General features: G+C 42.9%; 1 protein-coding gene across 8 annotated transcripts in view; it reads right to left on the bottom strand.

Moving 5' to 3' along the window:
* TEAD1 (TEA domain transcription factor 1) overlaps nucleotides 1-18,422 on the bottom strand; it is a 203,569-nt gene that overhangs the window by 65,956 nt on the left and 119,191 nt on the right. For 2 of the 8 annotated variants that reach the window (XM_017881572.1, XM_017881579.1), the window contains exons 3-6: nucleotides 17,891-17,955; nucleotides 15,411-15,473; nucleotides 14,767-14,829; nucleotides 165-176 (exon numbers count right to left, since the gene is read on the bottom strand). In XM_017881572.1, coding sequence (XP_017737061.1) covers nucleotides 165-176; nucleotides 14,767-14,829; nucleotides 15,411-15,473; nucleotides 17,891-17,955 — 203 coding nt within the window. Of the gene's footprint in view, nucleotides 1-164; nucleotides 177-14,766; nucleotides 14,830-14,918; nucleotides 15,084-15,410; nucleotides 15,474-17,890; nucleotides 17,956-18,422 lie in introns of those variants that run through there. The other 6 variants (XM_017881574.1, XM_017881576.1, XM_017881575.1 and 3 more) reach the window with 6 other exon arrangements.

The raw sequence follows: 18,422 nt of genomic DNA on the forward strand, positions 1-18,422 counted from the left end.
TCGCACTAAAGCCAGGACCCTATGGGATGCTACAGGTACGTGGTTTCTCCTTTTCCTAAACAGATCTTTTCTAGGAAAGCCAAGGCTAATAACACAAAGCTAGCCAAAAAAGTCTGCCAAGCACAGCTAAAATACAGAATACTCAGTTTGGTGAAAATACTTACCATGCTTGTTACCTGGATACAATAATAAACAATTTGTTAAAAGGATTGCATACAAAGGGATGTTTTTTTTTTCTTCTTTGGTTAAAATATATATATATATATGTATGTATGTATGTACATAAACATATAATAATTGGGAACAATAAAATGCATAGGGGTGTGGGCCTTCTCACATTTTAGGAAGGATCAGTGATCCAGATGGCTATCTAGAAAGGCAATGATTGAGAAGGGCACCCAACAGCAGCAATAATAAAAAACTACTCCCCAACTCCTTTGCACTGGTTCCATGGCTTCCCCAGGACAGACGGAGAAATAGCCTCCTGATATGAGACAGGCCCAGCAGGCACAGGCAGGGCTTTGAGCCTTGTAGGCATATAAAGGCTCCCGGTGCCAATAGAGGGTCTATACTCCAGGCCCAAATGCCATCAAAGCAAAAACAAAATGGTGACATCAAAATAAAAAGAGTGCTTTCCACCTCCAGGGAATGAGAAAGGGAGCTTCAGGCTAAGACAGCAAGTACCAGCAGAGAGGCTGCTAGAATGCTTACTGATATACACAAAGGTGATGGAAAAAAAACACATCAAGGCGTCAAAAGCAAGGCCAAAGGAGTTTTTTAAAAAATCAAAGCCCATAAACAACTGCTAGGGGCTTCTAAGAAAGATCTGCTAGGTGTTCCCAGGGTGTAGATACTACTTTGCCCTATAACTGTCAGGAAGACCATGTGAATTTGCAAAAAGCTTACATTAACCTTTGAAAAACAGTCAATAAAGAAAAAGGGAGGCCGGGCGCGGTGGCTCACACCTGTAATCCCAGCACTTTGGGAGGCTGAGACGGGCAGATCATGAGGTCAGGAGATCGAGACCATCCTGGCTAACATGGTGAAACCCCGTCTCTACAAAAAATACAAAAAATTAGCCAGGCCTGGTGGTGGGCGCCTGTAGTCCCAGCTACTCGGGAGGCTGAGGCAGGAGAATGGCGTGAACCCAGGAGGCAGAGCTTGCAGTGAGCCAAGATCGTGCCACTGCACTCCAGCCTGGGTGACAGAGCGAGACTCCGTCTCAAAAAAAAAAAAAAAAAAAAAGGGAAAGGGGAAGGGCCAGGCGTGGTGGCTCACACCTATAATCCCATCACTTTGCGAAGCTGAGGTGGGAGGATTACTTGGGCCCAGGAGTTCAAGACTAGCCTGGGCTACATAGAGAGACCCTGTATACACAAAAAATAAAATTAGCCAGGTGCGGTGGTGCACTTCTGTGGTTCTGGCTACCCAAAAGGCTGAGGTGGGAGGATTGCTTGAACCTGGGAGGTCAAGGCTGCAGTGAGCTGTGTTCATCAAGCCACTGCACTCAAGCCTGCGCAATGGAGCAAGACCCCATCAGAAAGAAAAGAAATAAGGAGGGAGAAAAGGAAGGAGAGAAAGGGAGGGGTGGGCGAGGGAGAAAAGGAACAGGAAGAAAGGAGGGTGGGAGTGGGAAAGTCGAAGGAAGGAAAGGGAGGGTCGAGCGGGAAAGGAAGAAGAAAGGGAGCGGTGGGAGGGAAGAAAGAGGAGAAGAGGGTGGAGGGAAAAAGGAAGGAAGAAAGGAGGCGTGCGAAGGAGAAAAGGAAGGGAAGCAAAAGGAGGGTGGAGGGAGAAAGGAAGGAAGAAAGGGAGGGTGGAGGGAGAAAAGAAGGAAGAAAGGGAGGCGTGGGAGGAGAAAAGAAGGAAAAAGAGGTGGGAGGGAGAAAGGTGGAAGGAGGAAGGGAGGAAAAGGGGAAAGGGAGGGGAGGGGAGAAAAGAAAACAGAGCCTAACACTTCCTTTTTTTTTTTTTTTTTTTGAGACGGAGTTTTACTCTTGTTGCCAGGGCTGGAGTGCAGTGGCACCATCTCAATTCACTGCCACCTCCGCTTCCCAAGCTCAAGCGATTCTCCTGCCTCAGCCTCCTGAGTAGCTAGGATTACAAGCATGTGCCACCACGCCCGGCTAATTTTTGTATTTGTCTTTTTAGTTGAGACAGGGTTTCACCGTGTTGGTCAGGCTGGTCTTGAACTCCCGACCTCAGATGATCCACCCGCCTTGGCCTCCCAAAGTGCTGGGATTACAGACGTGAGCTACCGTGCCCAGCCACATTAATTTTTTGTGTCTTATGTATTAATCTGGCTGTGACTGAAAAACTAAGAAGCCTCAATTAACACCTTTTCATGGATGCACAAGGTCTTATGAACATCTGTAATGACACCTCCCATGGCCGAGTGACACTCCAAGGGCCCTGCAAGCTGACAGGATTCTTGGGTCTCAATAGAATGATCAGAGTGACTCAGAATGATCCTTTCGCTGATGTTATCTCCTTCTCATCAAATGGCATTCTTCGACTTGGGGCTCCATTTGCTAATCTGTCAAACGTTCTAACCTAAAGCTAGCTTCCTCAGCTCACCTTTTAAGATTTGAAACATTTCAGATACAGAGGATGCCAGAAAAGGGCAAATCTTGAAGTGGACGGGATTTTATGATAAACTGACAAACTGGGCCCACACATGCAGACCTCAGTGTCAGGCAATCTACCGTTGGCTATTCTGTGGCTTCACTTGCTCCACGCTGGTCCATTCCCTCAGAGGGTAGCCCATGAACAGAAACCATGGCCCTAGTCACACCTACTCCATTCCCCATCGCCACCACCCTGACATCAATACAAATCCATTGGTTTCTCTTTGACCAGTCACTTTGGACTCCAGCCCCCATGCCACTCAACCCCTAACGAGGGGGTTATAAATGCTCTCAAGGCGGATTTCTGAAACTGAGGTAATGGCACAGGTATGACCACAGGTGCCTTCCTCAGCACAGAATAAGCCTTGCAACTTCTCTGGGGCCCAGGCTAGGGGGATTGGAAAATGGCAGCACAGACGTCTTGTCTGCCTGACTGACACATCTGACCAATAACTACAACAACTTGAGGGCTTGGCTCCATTCCAGAACATCGTGGAGCCTCTCACAGACCCGAAGAGTTCCACGTGTTTGAAGTGCTGCAGACAAAGGCAGTTCTCCTTGCCCAAATACAGAATCTGTTTGTGCACACTTGGGTGGGGCGACTCAGGAATTCTAAGTCCAGGTCCAAATGGAAATGAGTTCCCTGCATCTCCACATTCCGCTTTACTGAGCTGCTTGACATCTGCCAGGCTTATTCAAAATCATTTGAAATCTTCATCCAAGTTTGATATTCTTTTTTGAAACAGGGAACTCAGTCAGTGTAGAAAAGGAGAAAAGCACCTATCTTTGCTGTTTGTCACACAGCTTCAGAACATGATCTTTTTCTTCTGTTAAACAAAGTAAGGTTTGACTCTTTCATTACCCAGCATTCTACCAGGTACCTAAATGAAAACAGGAGTTCAAGAGCAGGAGAACAAATCAATTGCTTTTATCGCACCAACTTGCTCCAAGACTATAAAAGGTGTACCCACGGGAGTGTCCGGAGACCTGGCTCCAAACCTGTCCCTGCCTGACATTAATGAGCTGCATTATGTGGATCAAGTCATTTAACGACTTCTAAGTTCTTTATTTACAAAATTAAAAGTTGCACATTATTGTCTAATGTCCTTCCAGGTTTAAAGGCACTTGTAGCTATGAGGGTAAATTCCACTATAAACAAATACTTTTTAATGCATATAGTCAAGGAAACTACTAGTGAGAAGATGGCAGGATGTTAAAATTTGGGCAGCTCTTGGCTGCCATCCTAATAGAAAGCTAAGTGTGGAAAGGAAATTTTATCTCAAGTAGAGGTTCTTTCTGCACTTGACCTACCTATTTGAGAATAGGCAATTTTCTGCAAATGGACTAAAATGCCCATACCAGTGATTTCCTACCTTTTGTGGTTGATCTACTCTGACTACTCATTTAATTTTTATAACATCTCCCCTTTATCTACAATATATATTGAAAATTAAAAGGATTAAAATGTTTTGTTTAAAATCTAATGTGACCCTGGAAATAATAAGCACCACCAGGGATATCTTGAAATCAGAACCAAGGGTCTGACTAGAGACCCACTTATCCTGAAATGGGAATTCAAAAGGATGCCAAGCTAAGAGATTTCAATGGAAGGATCTCTAAATTGTCATTTTCAGCCCAGAGATAACCTGCCTGGCTTTGAAAAAATAACTCTAAGTGTCAGACTTGAGCGAATTGCTCCTCTGTGTCACTCTGGTCTAATATCCCAGACGTTGAAGCATTAGACTCTATCCTCACTACTCATCTCCGCTCTAAAGAGGAGGAGGCTAACCTATCCAAACAAGTGAAGCTGGGTAAATTCAAAAACATGCTACATTTGTACACCACACTAATTTTAAGATGTTTCCACACCAACATTTCTGAGATGTGGATGATATTTACAAAGGATGAGCACATTGTTTGATCCTGGAAAACTGTTAGGTTAATACTGAATTATGCTCTACGAAGTCTTAGGTTACAGGAAATATTCTGAGAGACAGAGACGGGGCGGGGGAGGGGGTGGAGAGAGAGCACGCACATGCATATGAGCAAGAATAAGAAAATTGCATCCTAGAAAAAAGTTTGGACAAGTTCACACTGACTCCTTATTACTGATTTTCTGTCCCTCTATCCCTAAGATTACAAAGAATGAGGCCATAAAAAGCCAAATGTCTGGGGAGTGGAGAAAGAAAAGGGAAATCTCCCTTTTCCAACTGAACCCCAATCCAAGCCCATGACCTGCAATGCAGAAAACACTCATGGAGCAGGAACCATGGGTCTATGGACTTTTGATGGGGAAGACGATGGGTTCTAAGAACAAATGGTCCAACTGACCTGAGACTCGGGATGCCTGTCTCATCATCTACCCTACTTTTGTCATTATCCAGTTTCCAGCACACCATACTCAGTGGTCGTGCTGCCTGCTACATGGTCCAGCAGGCTGTGTCACGCATAAACTCCTCAGCCTGAAGCCTTACAAATTGTTATTGTTCCTAAGTAAAAACAGGCTTTCATATTTCATGAAGCAGAGCAAGGTTACTGCTGCTATAGCTCTCCGTTCTGCTGACTGCCTCCTTTTTATGGTTGAAATGGACACAATGTTTGGAAAATATCTACATGTAATATACATGACAGGAGGGCAGCAGTATCATAAATGCACATGGCTGGAGTGGTGTACTCTTAAAACTCGAGGACATCTCATGGATCATTCTGGATATCAAAGGAGTCTTGTTCCCTTCTCTTCCTTCTGCTTCCTGGTTTTTGATTATTCTGCAAAATCAGTTATTTCATACTCTATAGGCATTACCATGAACAAATTTTAAAGATAATATAAAAAGGTTACATGCTTGCATATACAATATATGATAGCTGCCATATATGGAATTTTAATCAACAGCATAATCAATACCTTCCAAACAGTTTATTCATGGGCCATAATTTCAGAATTTAAAGATAGAATTCCAATCTAATTTATTCATATAGAAGTCCATCAACTACATTAGAAAAAATAGTAAAATCAAAAAACGACCATGGATTCAAAAACTCTTTGACAGTTATTAAATGTTTTTTCTCCAAATGTGCTTTAACCAGCAACATAACATAGTGCAAGGGAGGAAAGACAGCAATTTGCTTACAAAATCACTTTTTCAGAAAAAGACAAAACATAAAATACTTTCCTAATAAGTAATTTTGCAGATGTTGTTTCTAATCTTGTATTATGTGGATTCACATGACCTCTGCAATTACTAGCCATACCCCTTGAGCAGATAAACATCACAGAACTGTATTATGGTTTTGGAGAAAGGATGGAGGGCACTTTATTTTTTTTTCTAGCTATGATATCTAATTTGCTTATCATTAGAAAAGGCAGTACTAAATACAAAAGGAGGCTATTTCGGTCAGGTAACAGCTAATGCAGAGGACAGAAGGCACATTCACGCTTCTCCTGACTTGCTGCCTAATAAGTAGCAATTAATTCATCTTATTGTATTTCCAAATGCCAAAGACTCCATTCACATCCAAGGAAAAATTTTCAAGGCTTTTACCATTGTTCATTTTTAAATATACTCAGCTATATTTGGTATTTTATAATTGTCAACAGCGTTTCCTTTAACTCTGATGTGGGGCTTCACATCATAAAGGATTGTAGATGAGAATTATAGATGAGTAAACTCATAGGTGTGCCTCATGACTCTCTCCCAGTAAGCCTGGGATTTAGGACAGCTTCATGCCAGATCCAGGTGTCTGGGAGAAGGCACCCTTCTGACCTTAGCCCACTTTTCTCTAGGAGGTGACAGCAAGGAGCCAGAGGAACCCAAACTGGCTCCAGGCTCAAGTTAAGTCCCAGAGTGAGTCCTTGCTCCCATTGTTTATCTTCTGTTTCCTTCAAACATACAGACACAATGAAGAGAGCTCAGTGGAGGGAGACAACACAAAGCATCCCAAGTCAGCAAAATGAACCTCATCCTGGACTAGTACTCTCTGGGAAGAGCTTGGCTTTTGGTACCAGATATCCCTGGATTAACTTCAGACTTGTGACTCTAAGCAAGTCAGTTAACTATTCCAAGCCTCTGCGTCCTAATTTACAAATCGAAGATAAAAACACTTCCATTCAGGACTGCTTCAAGTACTTAGCACGGTGCCTGCAGCCTTGGCCCTGGGTGAGCCTGCAGTCTACAGGGCCCAGGTGACTGACTGGCTTTCCAGGCTGGATCCTGCTCGGGATCTGAAAAGCTCAGGAGCCCTAGTCCTCACTAGATAATCTTTCGAACTGATGTCACTCTAGGGCATTATCTAAGTTGGAGGCCAATTAACAATGGGTTTTCTCTATGAAGAGATAAAAATGTAGAATGAGGCTTTTACTGTTGCCCTTAAAAAGAAAATCCAAACCTGGCTCAGTTCACACAGAATTATCTTTATCTACATATTCAGTGCTCTGGCTCCCATCGTTAATTTCTCCATCACCACACTGTTGGTAAGTGGTTCTAACTGAAGCCTGAGAAATTGTCTCCAATCTTAGTTTTTGTTCAGTTAAATTAAAACAAGGTAATAAAATATCTTTGAGGAGAAAGCGTGTATGTCATAAATGCAAAAGAACTCCCCCTGAAGACTGGGAAATGCCAGGAAAGATTGTATCATTTCCCAAATCCTGTGACAAGGCCAAGTGTCTTGGTGCAGACACAGACAAAGGAGGTTGTTGCTCAGGCTTTCCTTGCCTCCTGTACTGCTAACAGCCAAGTCCTGAAGGAGCAGAGTGGCTCAGGGGCTTCACGGGGCACCACAGAGTGAAGTGAAGCATGTCTACCTTCCCTGTGGACAGGCCCATTCCTGGATGGAATCAGTGATGATACAAACATGATTCAGCAGTGTGGACTTTAGCAACGCCCCAGTGAAGTTCTTGAACTCAAAAGAATTAAATCAACAATTTGAACTTTAAGCTCTCTGCTTATTGGAAGGAACAGCAGATTGGAAAGAATGGCTTGTTCAGAAATCAAATCACAAAGGCCACCAGGGCGAGAACAAGAAAACGGCCCTGGGGGAGCACATGTAGCTCATAAATTAGTCACCAGCGACTGGACATAATCAGAGGGGCTCACGTCTTTTTCTGCTCTACTGGGATGATGCAATGTCAGCAAGTACAGGTTTTTCTTCAGTACACATTCAGAGCCTGGTATGAATACATCTACTGCATAAGATGTATTCCTGCTGAGGGGAGGGCATGGCGAAGACTTCCTTTCCTCTTAGTTTTGTCCCGAGTCATACACTCACCCAAACACACTCGAGAAGTGAACCAGAGGTGGTTTGGCCCATCTTCATGGGAAGATGGAGATGGCCCATAGTGTGGTCGTGCTTCCTAGACCTTGGCTGTGGCTGCCACAAGCTTCTGAAAACAGCAAGAAAGGATTGCCTTTTTGCTGCTAATGGGGAAAGAAGGACTCTGAGCGGGGTCTGAACAACTTCCTAGGGCAACTGAACATAAAGAGAAAGAGACTCAGGCACAGAACTCTACAAAGAAACTCTGAGTAGGAAAAAGACTGCTTAACACATGAAGAACGCTTCTGCATTCTTTCTACATGCTAGGATAATAAATCCCTGGAGCTTAAAAGAACAGTTAATGACTTTTTGATGAATTAACGGTGAGTGAAACAATTCGAAGTAGAGAATAATTTCTAAGGCTGTGGGCTAATCCTCAGACATGCTGCTGCTTCTCACTACTCCACTGGAGATGCCAGTAGGGACTAAACTAAGGGAAAGGGCGAGATGGAAGACAACAGGTAAAGCTGGTGTCGGTGACCTTGCTATCTCTGCAGTTGGTGACACAAGGTCCAAGGGAGACCTCTAACTCAGCGTCTTCAGGTCCTTAAATGGATATTCCACAGGCCTAGAAGCCTCTTTCACACTGCAACTGCACGGATTCATCTTACACTTTAGAATTAGACTCAGGCCCAGCTATGGGCTATGGGTCATCTATAAAACCTACCCCCCTTGAGAGCAGTGGGTCAAAAATGTTTTGTCTGAGTAGGAGGCAAACACACAGCACTCCCATCACTGAGAAACAACTCCTTCAAAGCTAAGCTCTCTTCTAGGCCTGTAGTTAGTACTCTAGCTTCTGTCCTAGACATTTTTTTTTTTTTTTTTGGAGACAGTCTCTTGCTCTGTCACCCAGGCTGGAGTGCAGCAGTGCAATCTCGGCTCACTGCAACCTCCACCTCCCAGGTTCAAGCAATCCTCCTGACTCAGGTGCACACTGCCAAGTAGCTATAACTACAGGTGCACACTGCCATACCTGTCTAATTTTTTGTATTTTAGTAGAGACAGGGTTTCACCGTGTTGCCCAGGCTGGTCTCTAACTCCTGGGCTCAGGCAATCTGCCCATCTCGGCCTCCCAAAGTGCTAGGATTACAGGTGTGAGCCACCGTGCCCAGCCTTGTCCTAGACATTTTGAAAATGCCCCAACCTCACGGGGGGTGGGGGTGGGGGAGCGGGGAGAGAAAATCCCCACAACTCTGCATGTATAAATTTAATTTCCAAAATTACTATGCTCTGGCCACAAATGCTTTTTTTTTTTTTTTTTTTTTTTTTTTCCCCTGTTCTCCATCTTACCAAGCTCTTGAATCTCAGCTTCAATCTACCGGCGCCTTGTCTCTACTCTCCCAGCTTCTCTGCTCCTGGTTCACTGTCTCCTCGCATTACTCCCTTTCTAGTTCAACCATCCCCTATATTTCCTGGACCTCGTATCTCTCCTCTGCAGTCATGGTCTGTATCCAAGGTAATCAAATTGTTGGCCGAGTCTATCTTAACTTAAGCTGCTAAAAATTCCAGAGGAAAAGTCTCATGTTGGTGCCAATGGCTATTGCACAAATTCATGGTAGACAATTGGGCAAAAATCGGCTGGGCACAGTGGCTCACGTCTGTAATCCCAGCACTTTGGGAAGCTGGGGCAGGCAGATCACTTGAGGTCAGGAGTTTGAGACCAGCCTGGCCAACATGGTGAAACCCTGTCTCTACTAAAAACACGAAAATTAGCTGGGTGTCATGGCAGGTGCCTGTAATCCCAGCTACTTGGGAAGCTGAGGCAGGAGAATCGCTTGAATCTGGGAGACGGAGGTTGCAATGAGCCGAGATGGCGCCACTGTACCCCAGCCCAGGCGATGGAGTGAGATTCTGTCTCAAAAAAAAAGGACCATGGGCAAAAATCTAGGAGCAAAAAGAGAAGAGAGTTTTCACTGCATTTGATTTTCTAAGGGAAATAAATGGCAAGGAAAGACACTGTGGGTGGTAGGAAAGAAAGATTAATTTTGGTTGAAGAAGGAGGGTAGGTAGAGGAAAAAGTACAGAATAACGTTTGCCACTTGATTTTTCATTAAAAAAAATCTTATATAATGAAAATGATCAATTCCAGATAGTATAAACATGAGTGTTTAATATGTTATTCTCTGTACTGTTTAAATTTTGTATAAGATTTTGCAACAAACACTTCATAGTTAATTTTGATGCACACTCCTAGTTAATTACCATTACTTTAAGAGAACCCAACTTTTAATAAGTTAATTTTTAAATGCTGCTATTGAAAATCTTTCTGAAAAATTCTGGCACACAATACTTTTCAGACTTCATAAGGACAGAACTTATAATTTATTCGTTAAATACAATGAGCAGAAAAGACTACAGAGAGGGCAGAGAGCACTGAAGCGGGGAGCCAGCCAAGGATGAGTGCTAAGCAGCCCCGAGGGTGTGGGTTGGCCCTTGGTCCTGGCCTGCGACTCTCTTCCCCACTCGTAAAGCAGCCCAGGAGTTAGCCTCCCTGACTCCGGCTTGGCCTCCCTCTTATTAGCTATCCTGCAAAACCCGGCTAGGGAGGTCTTTTCAGAGTGTTAATTTGTATGAGCCCTGTGTACACCCCGAGGCCCACAGAAGAATCCCTGCTCCTCAGTGGGATGATCGAGGGCCCTTCCCTTAGGCTCCTCCAGTCTTACCTCCCACCGTATGCCCCCAACTACACACTGTTCTTCATCGTCCCCCAGATAGTCCCAACTTTATGGAAATTCTCTGACTTCAACTATGTTTAGTTCTAACGACACTTCTCCGTGAAGCTTTCTTTAATTCCCTCACTCTCAGAATGAATCACTCTTTTCACTTGGTCAGCCTCTGCACTATCCTGTTTAATTTCTACTGCAGAGCTCCCTAGCTGTGGATACCCACTGGAAAAAGTAACAGAAAATTTCAGCATTCCTCAAGAACACAAACTCTGGATTCAATTCTATTGCCCAACATCTACAAAAGGACCTAGAACACACTTGGGTTCTCAATGAAAACCACTGGACTGAATTCAGTAATCATTCCTATGCCTTTCAAGTTCAAATCTATGTTGAAATCTTCGACTTTCACTAGAACAATTTTTTTCTTTACTAAAATTTAAGTCTACACATTTTGGGGGTGATCTAGTACACAAACAGCACATTGAGAACAACTGCCAATTAGCAGAAGCATAAAGCTGACCTTTAGAATTTATTCTAACAGATTTCCAGAAGAGTAACTTTTGTAGCTAGGATGACTTATCTATCAATGTGACATCAAAATGACTACTCTCTCCTGGAGTCTGTTTTCTTCCGAGGAACATGGCAGAACTTAGAAACTACAGAACTTAAAAACATGGGCTTTAAATGGGACACAGGAGCTGTCTGTAAAGGCTGGAAGGGACAGCATAGGAGGTAGACACCTCCTCTTCCTTCTGCCTAAAACAGGTGGTTTTTCAAACCTGGTTCAATGGAATAGCCCAAGAGGCCATTACTAAGGATTTGAGAGAGAAAGTTTCCATTAGAAACATGAGTTTTGCTACTTTAAAAAGGCTAGAAAACACCAGGCCAAAGAACTCTGCCACACCCTTCCCTGGAAAGTAAAGAGAAGCTTATAAGCAACAAGGTTCACAAGGAAGACACACCTGGCAGTGGCCTCCATTGTGGGTAAGCCACTTTTCCAACTCCACAGAGGGACAGACAAATGCAAGCCTAGCTTTGGTCTTCAAATGAGGAGCATAGACTTTTGTCTACCCCTTCCATGTCTGAGTTTGTGGAGAAGTGGTGACCAGCCTGGCTACGGCAGTGCCTGCAGGGGTAGTTACTGGGATGGTCGGCCACCAGCCACCTGCTCCAGGAGGCCTTTCTACATCTTCCCAGGCAAAGCACAGTGTCTGTTTTAAGCTTGGATACTTCCTGCCACTCCCCCGCTGCTCCCCACCCACCCAGAAGCTATCCTTGTTGTCTTTTGGGATGACCTCAATTTTCTGTAGCAAGTTTATCTCATTAGCTAGTATGGGAGGCCAAAAAGACCATGGCTATCAGCCTGACCCCATGATGACCTTGGTAAAGATGCTTGTCCCTGCCTCCTCACAAATGTGCTATTAGACTCCAGAGCTGAACAAGGGGGTATGGATGGAGCTGGGACACCAACAGAGTTGAGCCCATATCCTGGTAATGGCTGGTTAGGAAGGTTAAGTATATGGTCTTTGAGATAAAATGTTCATGGAGGGAGTGAAGTTCATGGAGGGAGTGAAAGCAGCACCAACTCCTGCAAGCAGGTGACAGCCAGCCTCACTCTCTGCGACTGTCCTAATGCCCTCAGAGTAGTGACAAGCAGTTCTGTCTCCAGGACCATATCATCCCCCCAGTTACTGATGACCCTCACAGCACCAACCCAAATTAAGTCCACATTTTGACCAAGGGCTCAAAGTTAAAATGTGGATGCCAAGTGAAGGGCTGGTAGCAAAGGCTGAATGCCCAGTCCCAAAGACTGTGAGGGATGACAGGGTTAGGTACAGTGTGCTGGCGTGAAGCCCTCTGCTTGAAAACATTTGCCCACCTCCACTAGATAAAATTGTATCTAAAAGAACAATTCGTTCAGGGTGTTAAAAGATCTGAGTTCAAATCCTGGCTTCACCACTTACTAGGAAGGCTTTGTGACTAGTCAATTATACTCTCTCAGCCCCCATTTCCTCAGTATCATGCCCCAAAAACAGAATACTGTAGTGAGCTTAAATGAGGGAGCACGTATTAGGCTGTCTTTCCTGTTTCAATTCCCAAAAGTAACAGTACACTCTTCAGGAAGCTCATCCCTGCACCCCACATTTCATTTCGGCTGTTCCTGCTAACACTTATCCAAAGTGCTCCTCTAGTTTACATTCCCATTTACATGGCCAGCTCCCTGAATAGGAGATTGGCTGTTAACTGCCCATCACAGTGAGCACCATGCCTGGAACACTCAGTTGGTATTAGCAGATGGAAAAACAAAGGACTCCATTTTTCCAAGAACAATATGGTAGGAAAGAAGGAAAGAAACTACAAGAAGACGGAGGTGGTTCTTGGAGCTTAAATGCTGAGCCAGTTGCTATCCTACTGCTTCTGTTTCTGTCTCTTCCTTGTGCCTGCCCCAAAAGAGAGTGGCCCAGGGCTGAAAGTCAAGGGAATGTTTCTTTTTTATTATTGTTAATTTTTTTAGAAACAAGCATCAATACAGCTGTGTATTTTTACATATGTACATGTATAAAGCAACAGAAAAATTGTTTCTATGGAAGAAAACTCTAAAATTCACCAAGTGAGAAAAAGACTGCTTCCTATATCCCATGGGAATCCCTTCTGAACAGAAGAGCTTTATTCATCACCTACAGGGCTTTCAGTCTAGGGCTGTGTGCCTGGTAAGTCCACAGGAACCACATAGACGGTGCAGAAATACAGCAATTCATATCATCACAGATAGAAATAACATTGTTATCTGTAAACTTCTTTGTACAACATTAATTCATTAGCTCAGAGAAACTAGAAACAGAGTCAGAACTTGAGCAAAAACTGGGGTAGTTACATCCATATAGAGAGTATTGCACCTTTGGTTAAAAAGCAGGATCTATAAAGTTATCTTAGTCTTCCAACTGCTCAGCCAGTGCAGCTAAAAGCCAGCCACCATCAGCCACACGTGCGAGCGAGCCAGCATGCTGCCCACTGCAGAGGGCACACCAAATGCTCCTTCCTAATCACTTGTCCTGTTCCACAGCCAGCCTTGTTTGCATAAAAAAAAAGTAGAAGGACTTTGGGAAGAGTCGCAGTGTTCACCACTCAAGTGTGAAACTGTACTGTTTTTTAGTTCAGAACAAAAACACAAATTTAATTACTGTATAGAAAAATATCAGAACAAAACCAAAAAAGGCACAGGGGAAAGTTATCAATATGGGCCAAAATCAATTTTTATTATAAACGAAGGCTCCTCCTTGCAAACTATAATCCCTTTGCATTTCTAAAATAGGGCACTATAGAAAAATAAAAGTCAGGTATGTTTTATTGTAAATTTTATAAAGGGAAAAGTAAGAAGCTGTATATAAAAAATTATCAATGCCCCATTTTCCTATAAAATATATTTTGAGACTGAAAATGAGGTACAAGTAAAAAAAAAAAAAGTAAGTAAACTCAAGTACAAATGAAACTGCAAATGGGTTTGATCAAGAGCTTTTCCACCTCGAAGATCTATCTTTTTTTAAAGGCCACTCCTCAGATTTCTCTTAATAAGAGCGCCATTCACTTAAAAAACAGTAGAAAGCAATGTGGAAGAAATCTCGCTGAAAATACTCTGCAGAAAGAGACATGCATGAAAAAGACGTATTTTTTATAAGTCTTCTTAAAAATACATCAAAAGCATGAGTTAAAATAATCTCTAAATTTTTTTAAAAGGTAATTTCATGACCACTTTGGAAATGATTCTAAAGAATTTCTACTCAATTTTGTATCTCTGGACTTTTCTTTTTTTAAGTTTTTCTAGCCCAGGGCTGCTTGGTGGACATCTTAAGGTAAAAAAAAAAAAAAAAAAATTACGTTTCTGTGCTGAAAAGTTATCAAGAAGAGCTCTCTGCTGCATTTGCATTGTTATTAGGAACACACACACACACACACACACGCAAACACACGCACGCGCTCGCACACACTGAGTTTAATGTGAGGCTAGTACAGAAACAGAGAGATTAAACACAAAGAAATGTAAACAGCTCTCACATGCAAGGAAACTAGGTTACGAGAATCCCAGCACCAGGCATTCACCAGTCACCATGGAAAACAGGAAGTGAGATGCATAGCAACCACAAGCCAAAAAGCAGAAAAGCGCATACCTTTAGCTTGGAATGAAAATCACGAGATTTCCTTCTGGCAAGAACCTGAATGTGACTAGACACCTGCAGGGTAGGGGAAGGGAGGAAAACAAAGGAAAAGCCTGTAACCATGGAGATGAAAAGCCCCCTACAAGTGGGCAAGCCAGACGTACCTTAATGGCGGCTTGAATTTCTCGAACTTTCTTTCTTGCTAAGACCTGTATATGACTAGACACCTACATTGTTCGGGTTTATGAGGGGAAACAAAACAAAACAAAACAAAACAAAACAAAACAAAACAAAACAAAAAAAGGAAATCAAATATAAAATCGCTACTCTTTGGGAGGGTTTTGGGGTGGGGTTGGGGGGGTGGTTATTTGCATCTCAACAAAGCTCTGCAGTTAGGAGTACACAGTCCCAGCCAGACACAAGCCCCAGCGCTGCTCTAAGCTTTTCATACTGGGTCATCACTGCAGTGACTTGATTCAGGATGAAAATTAAGACTCATCTTAGTTTTCCCACCCGAGAGAAATCATGGGCACTGGGAAAACTAATTTTGGGAGGGATGAGAGGGGCTCTTTTCATTCTAAAATTAAAAGGTGGGGGTAAAGGTANTGTAACCATGGAGATGAAAAGCCCCCTACAAGTGGGCAAGCCAGACGTACCTTAATGGCGGCTTGAATTTCTCGAACTTTCTTTCTTGCTAAGACCTGTATATGACTAGACACCTACATTGTTCGGGTTTATGAGGGGAAACAAAACAAAACAAAACAAAACAAAACAAAACAAAACAAAACAAAAAAAGGAAATCAAATATAAAATCGCTACTCTTTGGGAGGGTTTTGGGGTGGGGTTGGGGGGGTGGTTATTTGCATCTCAACAAAGCTCTGCAGTTAGGAGTACACAGTCCCAGCCAGACACAAGCCCCCAGCGCTGCTCTAAGCTTTTCATACTGGGTCATCACTGCAGTGACTTGATTCAGGATGAAAATTAAGACTCATCTTAGTTTTCCCACCCGAGAGAAATCATGGGCACTGGGAAAAACTAATTTTGGGAGGGATGAGAGGGGCTCTTTTCATTCTAAAATTAAAAAGGTGGGGGTAAAGGTAAATGAAAATATTTATAGCTTCTCAGTATCAGGAGGGAAAATCCCTTTTTCTCAATTTAGAAGAGACTATCCATAAATTAGCACATTCTGCAGAATCAAAAAGCTGAAGCTGTCAGTTGTATTCTGATCTCATTAAGAGCTCTGGATTCTGTAGCAAATGTTAAAATAATACTGACATGTAAATTAGATCTCAAAGAGAAATGGAAAGACCCAGTTAGCAGAGCTGGTTTTTTTTTTTTTTTTTTTTTTTTTTTTTTTTTTTTTTTTTTTTTTTTGCCCTTATAAATATCTTTAATCCTTCAACTCTTTTGGGTATTGACTGGGCGCCAAGTGGATTTGCATATTATTACAAAGCGAAATGTGTGAATACAGCCAGCCAGCCATCCTGTTAAAAATCTGGGTTGAAAACCACATGGATTTGCTGAACAACAAATTCACATTGGAGAGGTATCACCAACTGCTGCCTAAAAACATCCCCAGGACGCCAGGGCGTGGAAATGTAGCCAAGCCCAGCTTCTGAAACACAATGATTCCACTAAAATTTGCATCTCTTTCAGTGGGACTTGGTTAAATTTAGAAGAGTCCCTCAGTGAAGGGTCACCGGGCAAATGACCAGAGCTCACAGACCAGCAGACAGCCCAGGTCCCGCACTGTCAGTATATAGGTGATTAGATCCACTGGTTTCTGAAATTTAGAATCTTCCATTTAAAAGTTCAGCGACTCAGACTGCGTGGTGATTACCCCATTTCCAACTCTCCAGCGACTCTAAAATAGGATTTATAATAAACGGTCCTTTTATCTTTAACTTTGTCTTTGAGCTTCAATCATTCAATTTTTCTTTTTTCCAATTTGCTTTGGTACTTTTCTTTTTTTAAGTACAGAGAAGCAGAAACTCCCCCATCCTCTTCACCCCTCCATCTGGCTCCTGCTGTTACTTGTTTTCACCCGAATTTTGTTCTTCTGTGATTCTCAGACTTGATGAGGGCCACTAGCATCCCCCAAACAGACAATGCGCTGCCTCTGTGCGCTGGCAGGAGGCCACTTCTCTTTGTGCTGACTCAGCAGCCAGGCTCCCAGGCTGTGGCACAAGTAGCATTCCTGGGGAAGAGCCTCTCCCCGTTATAAACACTCATGAAAACAATTCCTCACTGGGAAGAGAACTGAAATCTGCTGCTCAATCTTAATGAGACCACAGTTTAGCTAGCTTTTTGGTCTGATTACAGTTTTTAAGGTTCATGCCGTATCATTCAGCATAAATCAACATTAAAAAATAATTAATTATTTTCTGTTAACAACTCACCCATGAGGTTTTTGGGGTTTTTTCCCCCCTCCTTTCTTTTTTTGGTTTTAAACACTAACTTCTCATCCGTTCCAATTCTAAACTGGCTCATGTCAGAGATTTGGGCTGTTTTACATCTGAAAGAATGAGGGAAGGCAGAACTCTGACAAAGGGCAGAGAATTCCTGATACTGCTCTGCACAGAGGTATTGAAGTTGGTAACTTCATTTCAGTCACAGCAGCTACTGACAAAAAGCCATCGCTTAAAAAGCAACAGTTCCCTGGACTCACATCATTTAGCATTACATTAAGGCCAGTACTCAAGGCTGCTGGTGTTACTTTTTCATTGAAATTATGACTAATATATAATCGTTCCAGGATTTTACAATGCACAAAATCTCAAAATTTCATGACCTGCAAGTGCATTTGCACCTGCAGTTTTTGCAATGTTCGCAGGCACACATTTTGGGAAAGAAATGTTAGCTTTGAAATACTGCACAGGAGCAGTTCATACACCGTCCTTAGCAGTGACACTTTCCCACTTGAGTATAAAAGGAACTTGTAAGACCACATAATAAAGGGTCACTGAAATGATGAACAGTGAAAACTGAGCCAATTTAAAATACCTCCAACACTGACGTCCTTACAGGGAACTCAAATTGGGGGCTCCTAGGAGCCAAAGCATAGCCAGCCACTGCAGCCAAAATGCCTTTGTGGGCCATTCGCTGACATGCACAATTTCCAGGTGGGTTATTTTACCTGTTTTCTGGTCCTCGTCTTGCCTGTCCTGAGTTTGATGTATCTGGCTATCAATTCATTCCTACCTGAAAGATAGAAGAATTTACCATGAGGTGGGTTACCAAAAAGCCAAACCAACAAAGCCCCTGAAAGCAAGAAACAGAATTCAGAATCAAGAATTTTAAAATTACAACTATGTGTTTACTAATGCTAGAAAAATAAAACAGCACAATTGTCTGCAAAAATGTTTACCAGGAAAATTAAGATGAAAGGCATTTAAATTTAAACTTAGACCAGCATCTGAGAATAGAAATTTATCTTTTTTTTTTTTTTCTTTTAAGACGGAGTTTCACTCTTATCACCCAGGATGTAGTGCAATGGCACGATCTTGGCTCACGGCAACCTCCGCCTCCCAGGTTCAAGTGATTCTCCTGCCTCAGCCTCCCGAGTAGCTGGGATTACAGGCATGTAATCCCGCGCCTGGCTAATTTTGTATTTTTAGTAGAGATGGGGTTTTTCTCCATGTTGGTCAGGCTGGTCTCGAACCCCCGGC

The sequence above is a fragment of the Rhinopithecus bieti genome, unplaced genomic scaffold (genome assembly GCF_001698545.2).
Source record: "Rhinopithecus bieti isolate Rb0 unplaced genomic scaffold, ASM169854v2 scaffold_11944, whole genome shotgun sequence".
Lineage (NCBI taxonomy): Eukaryota > Metazoa > Chordata > Mammalia > Primates > Cercopithecidae > Rhinopithecus > Rhinopithecus bieti.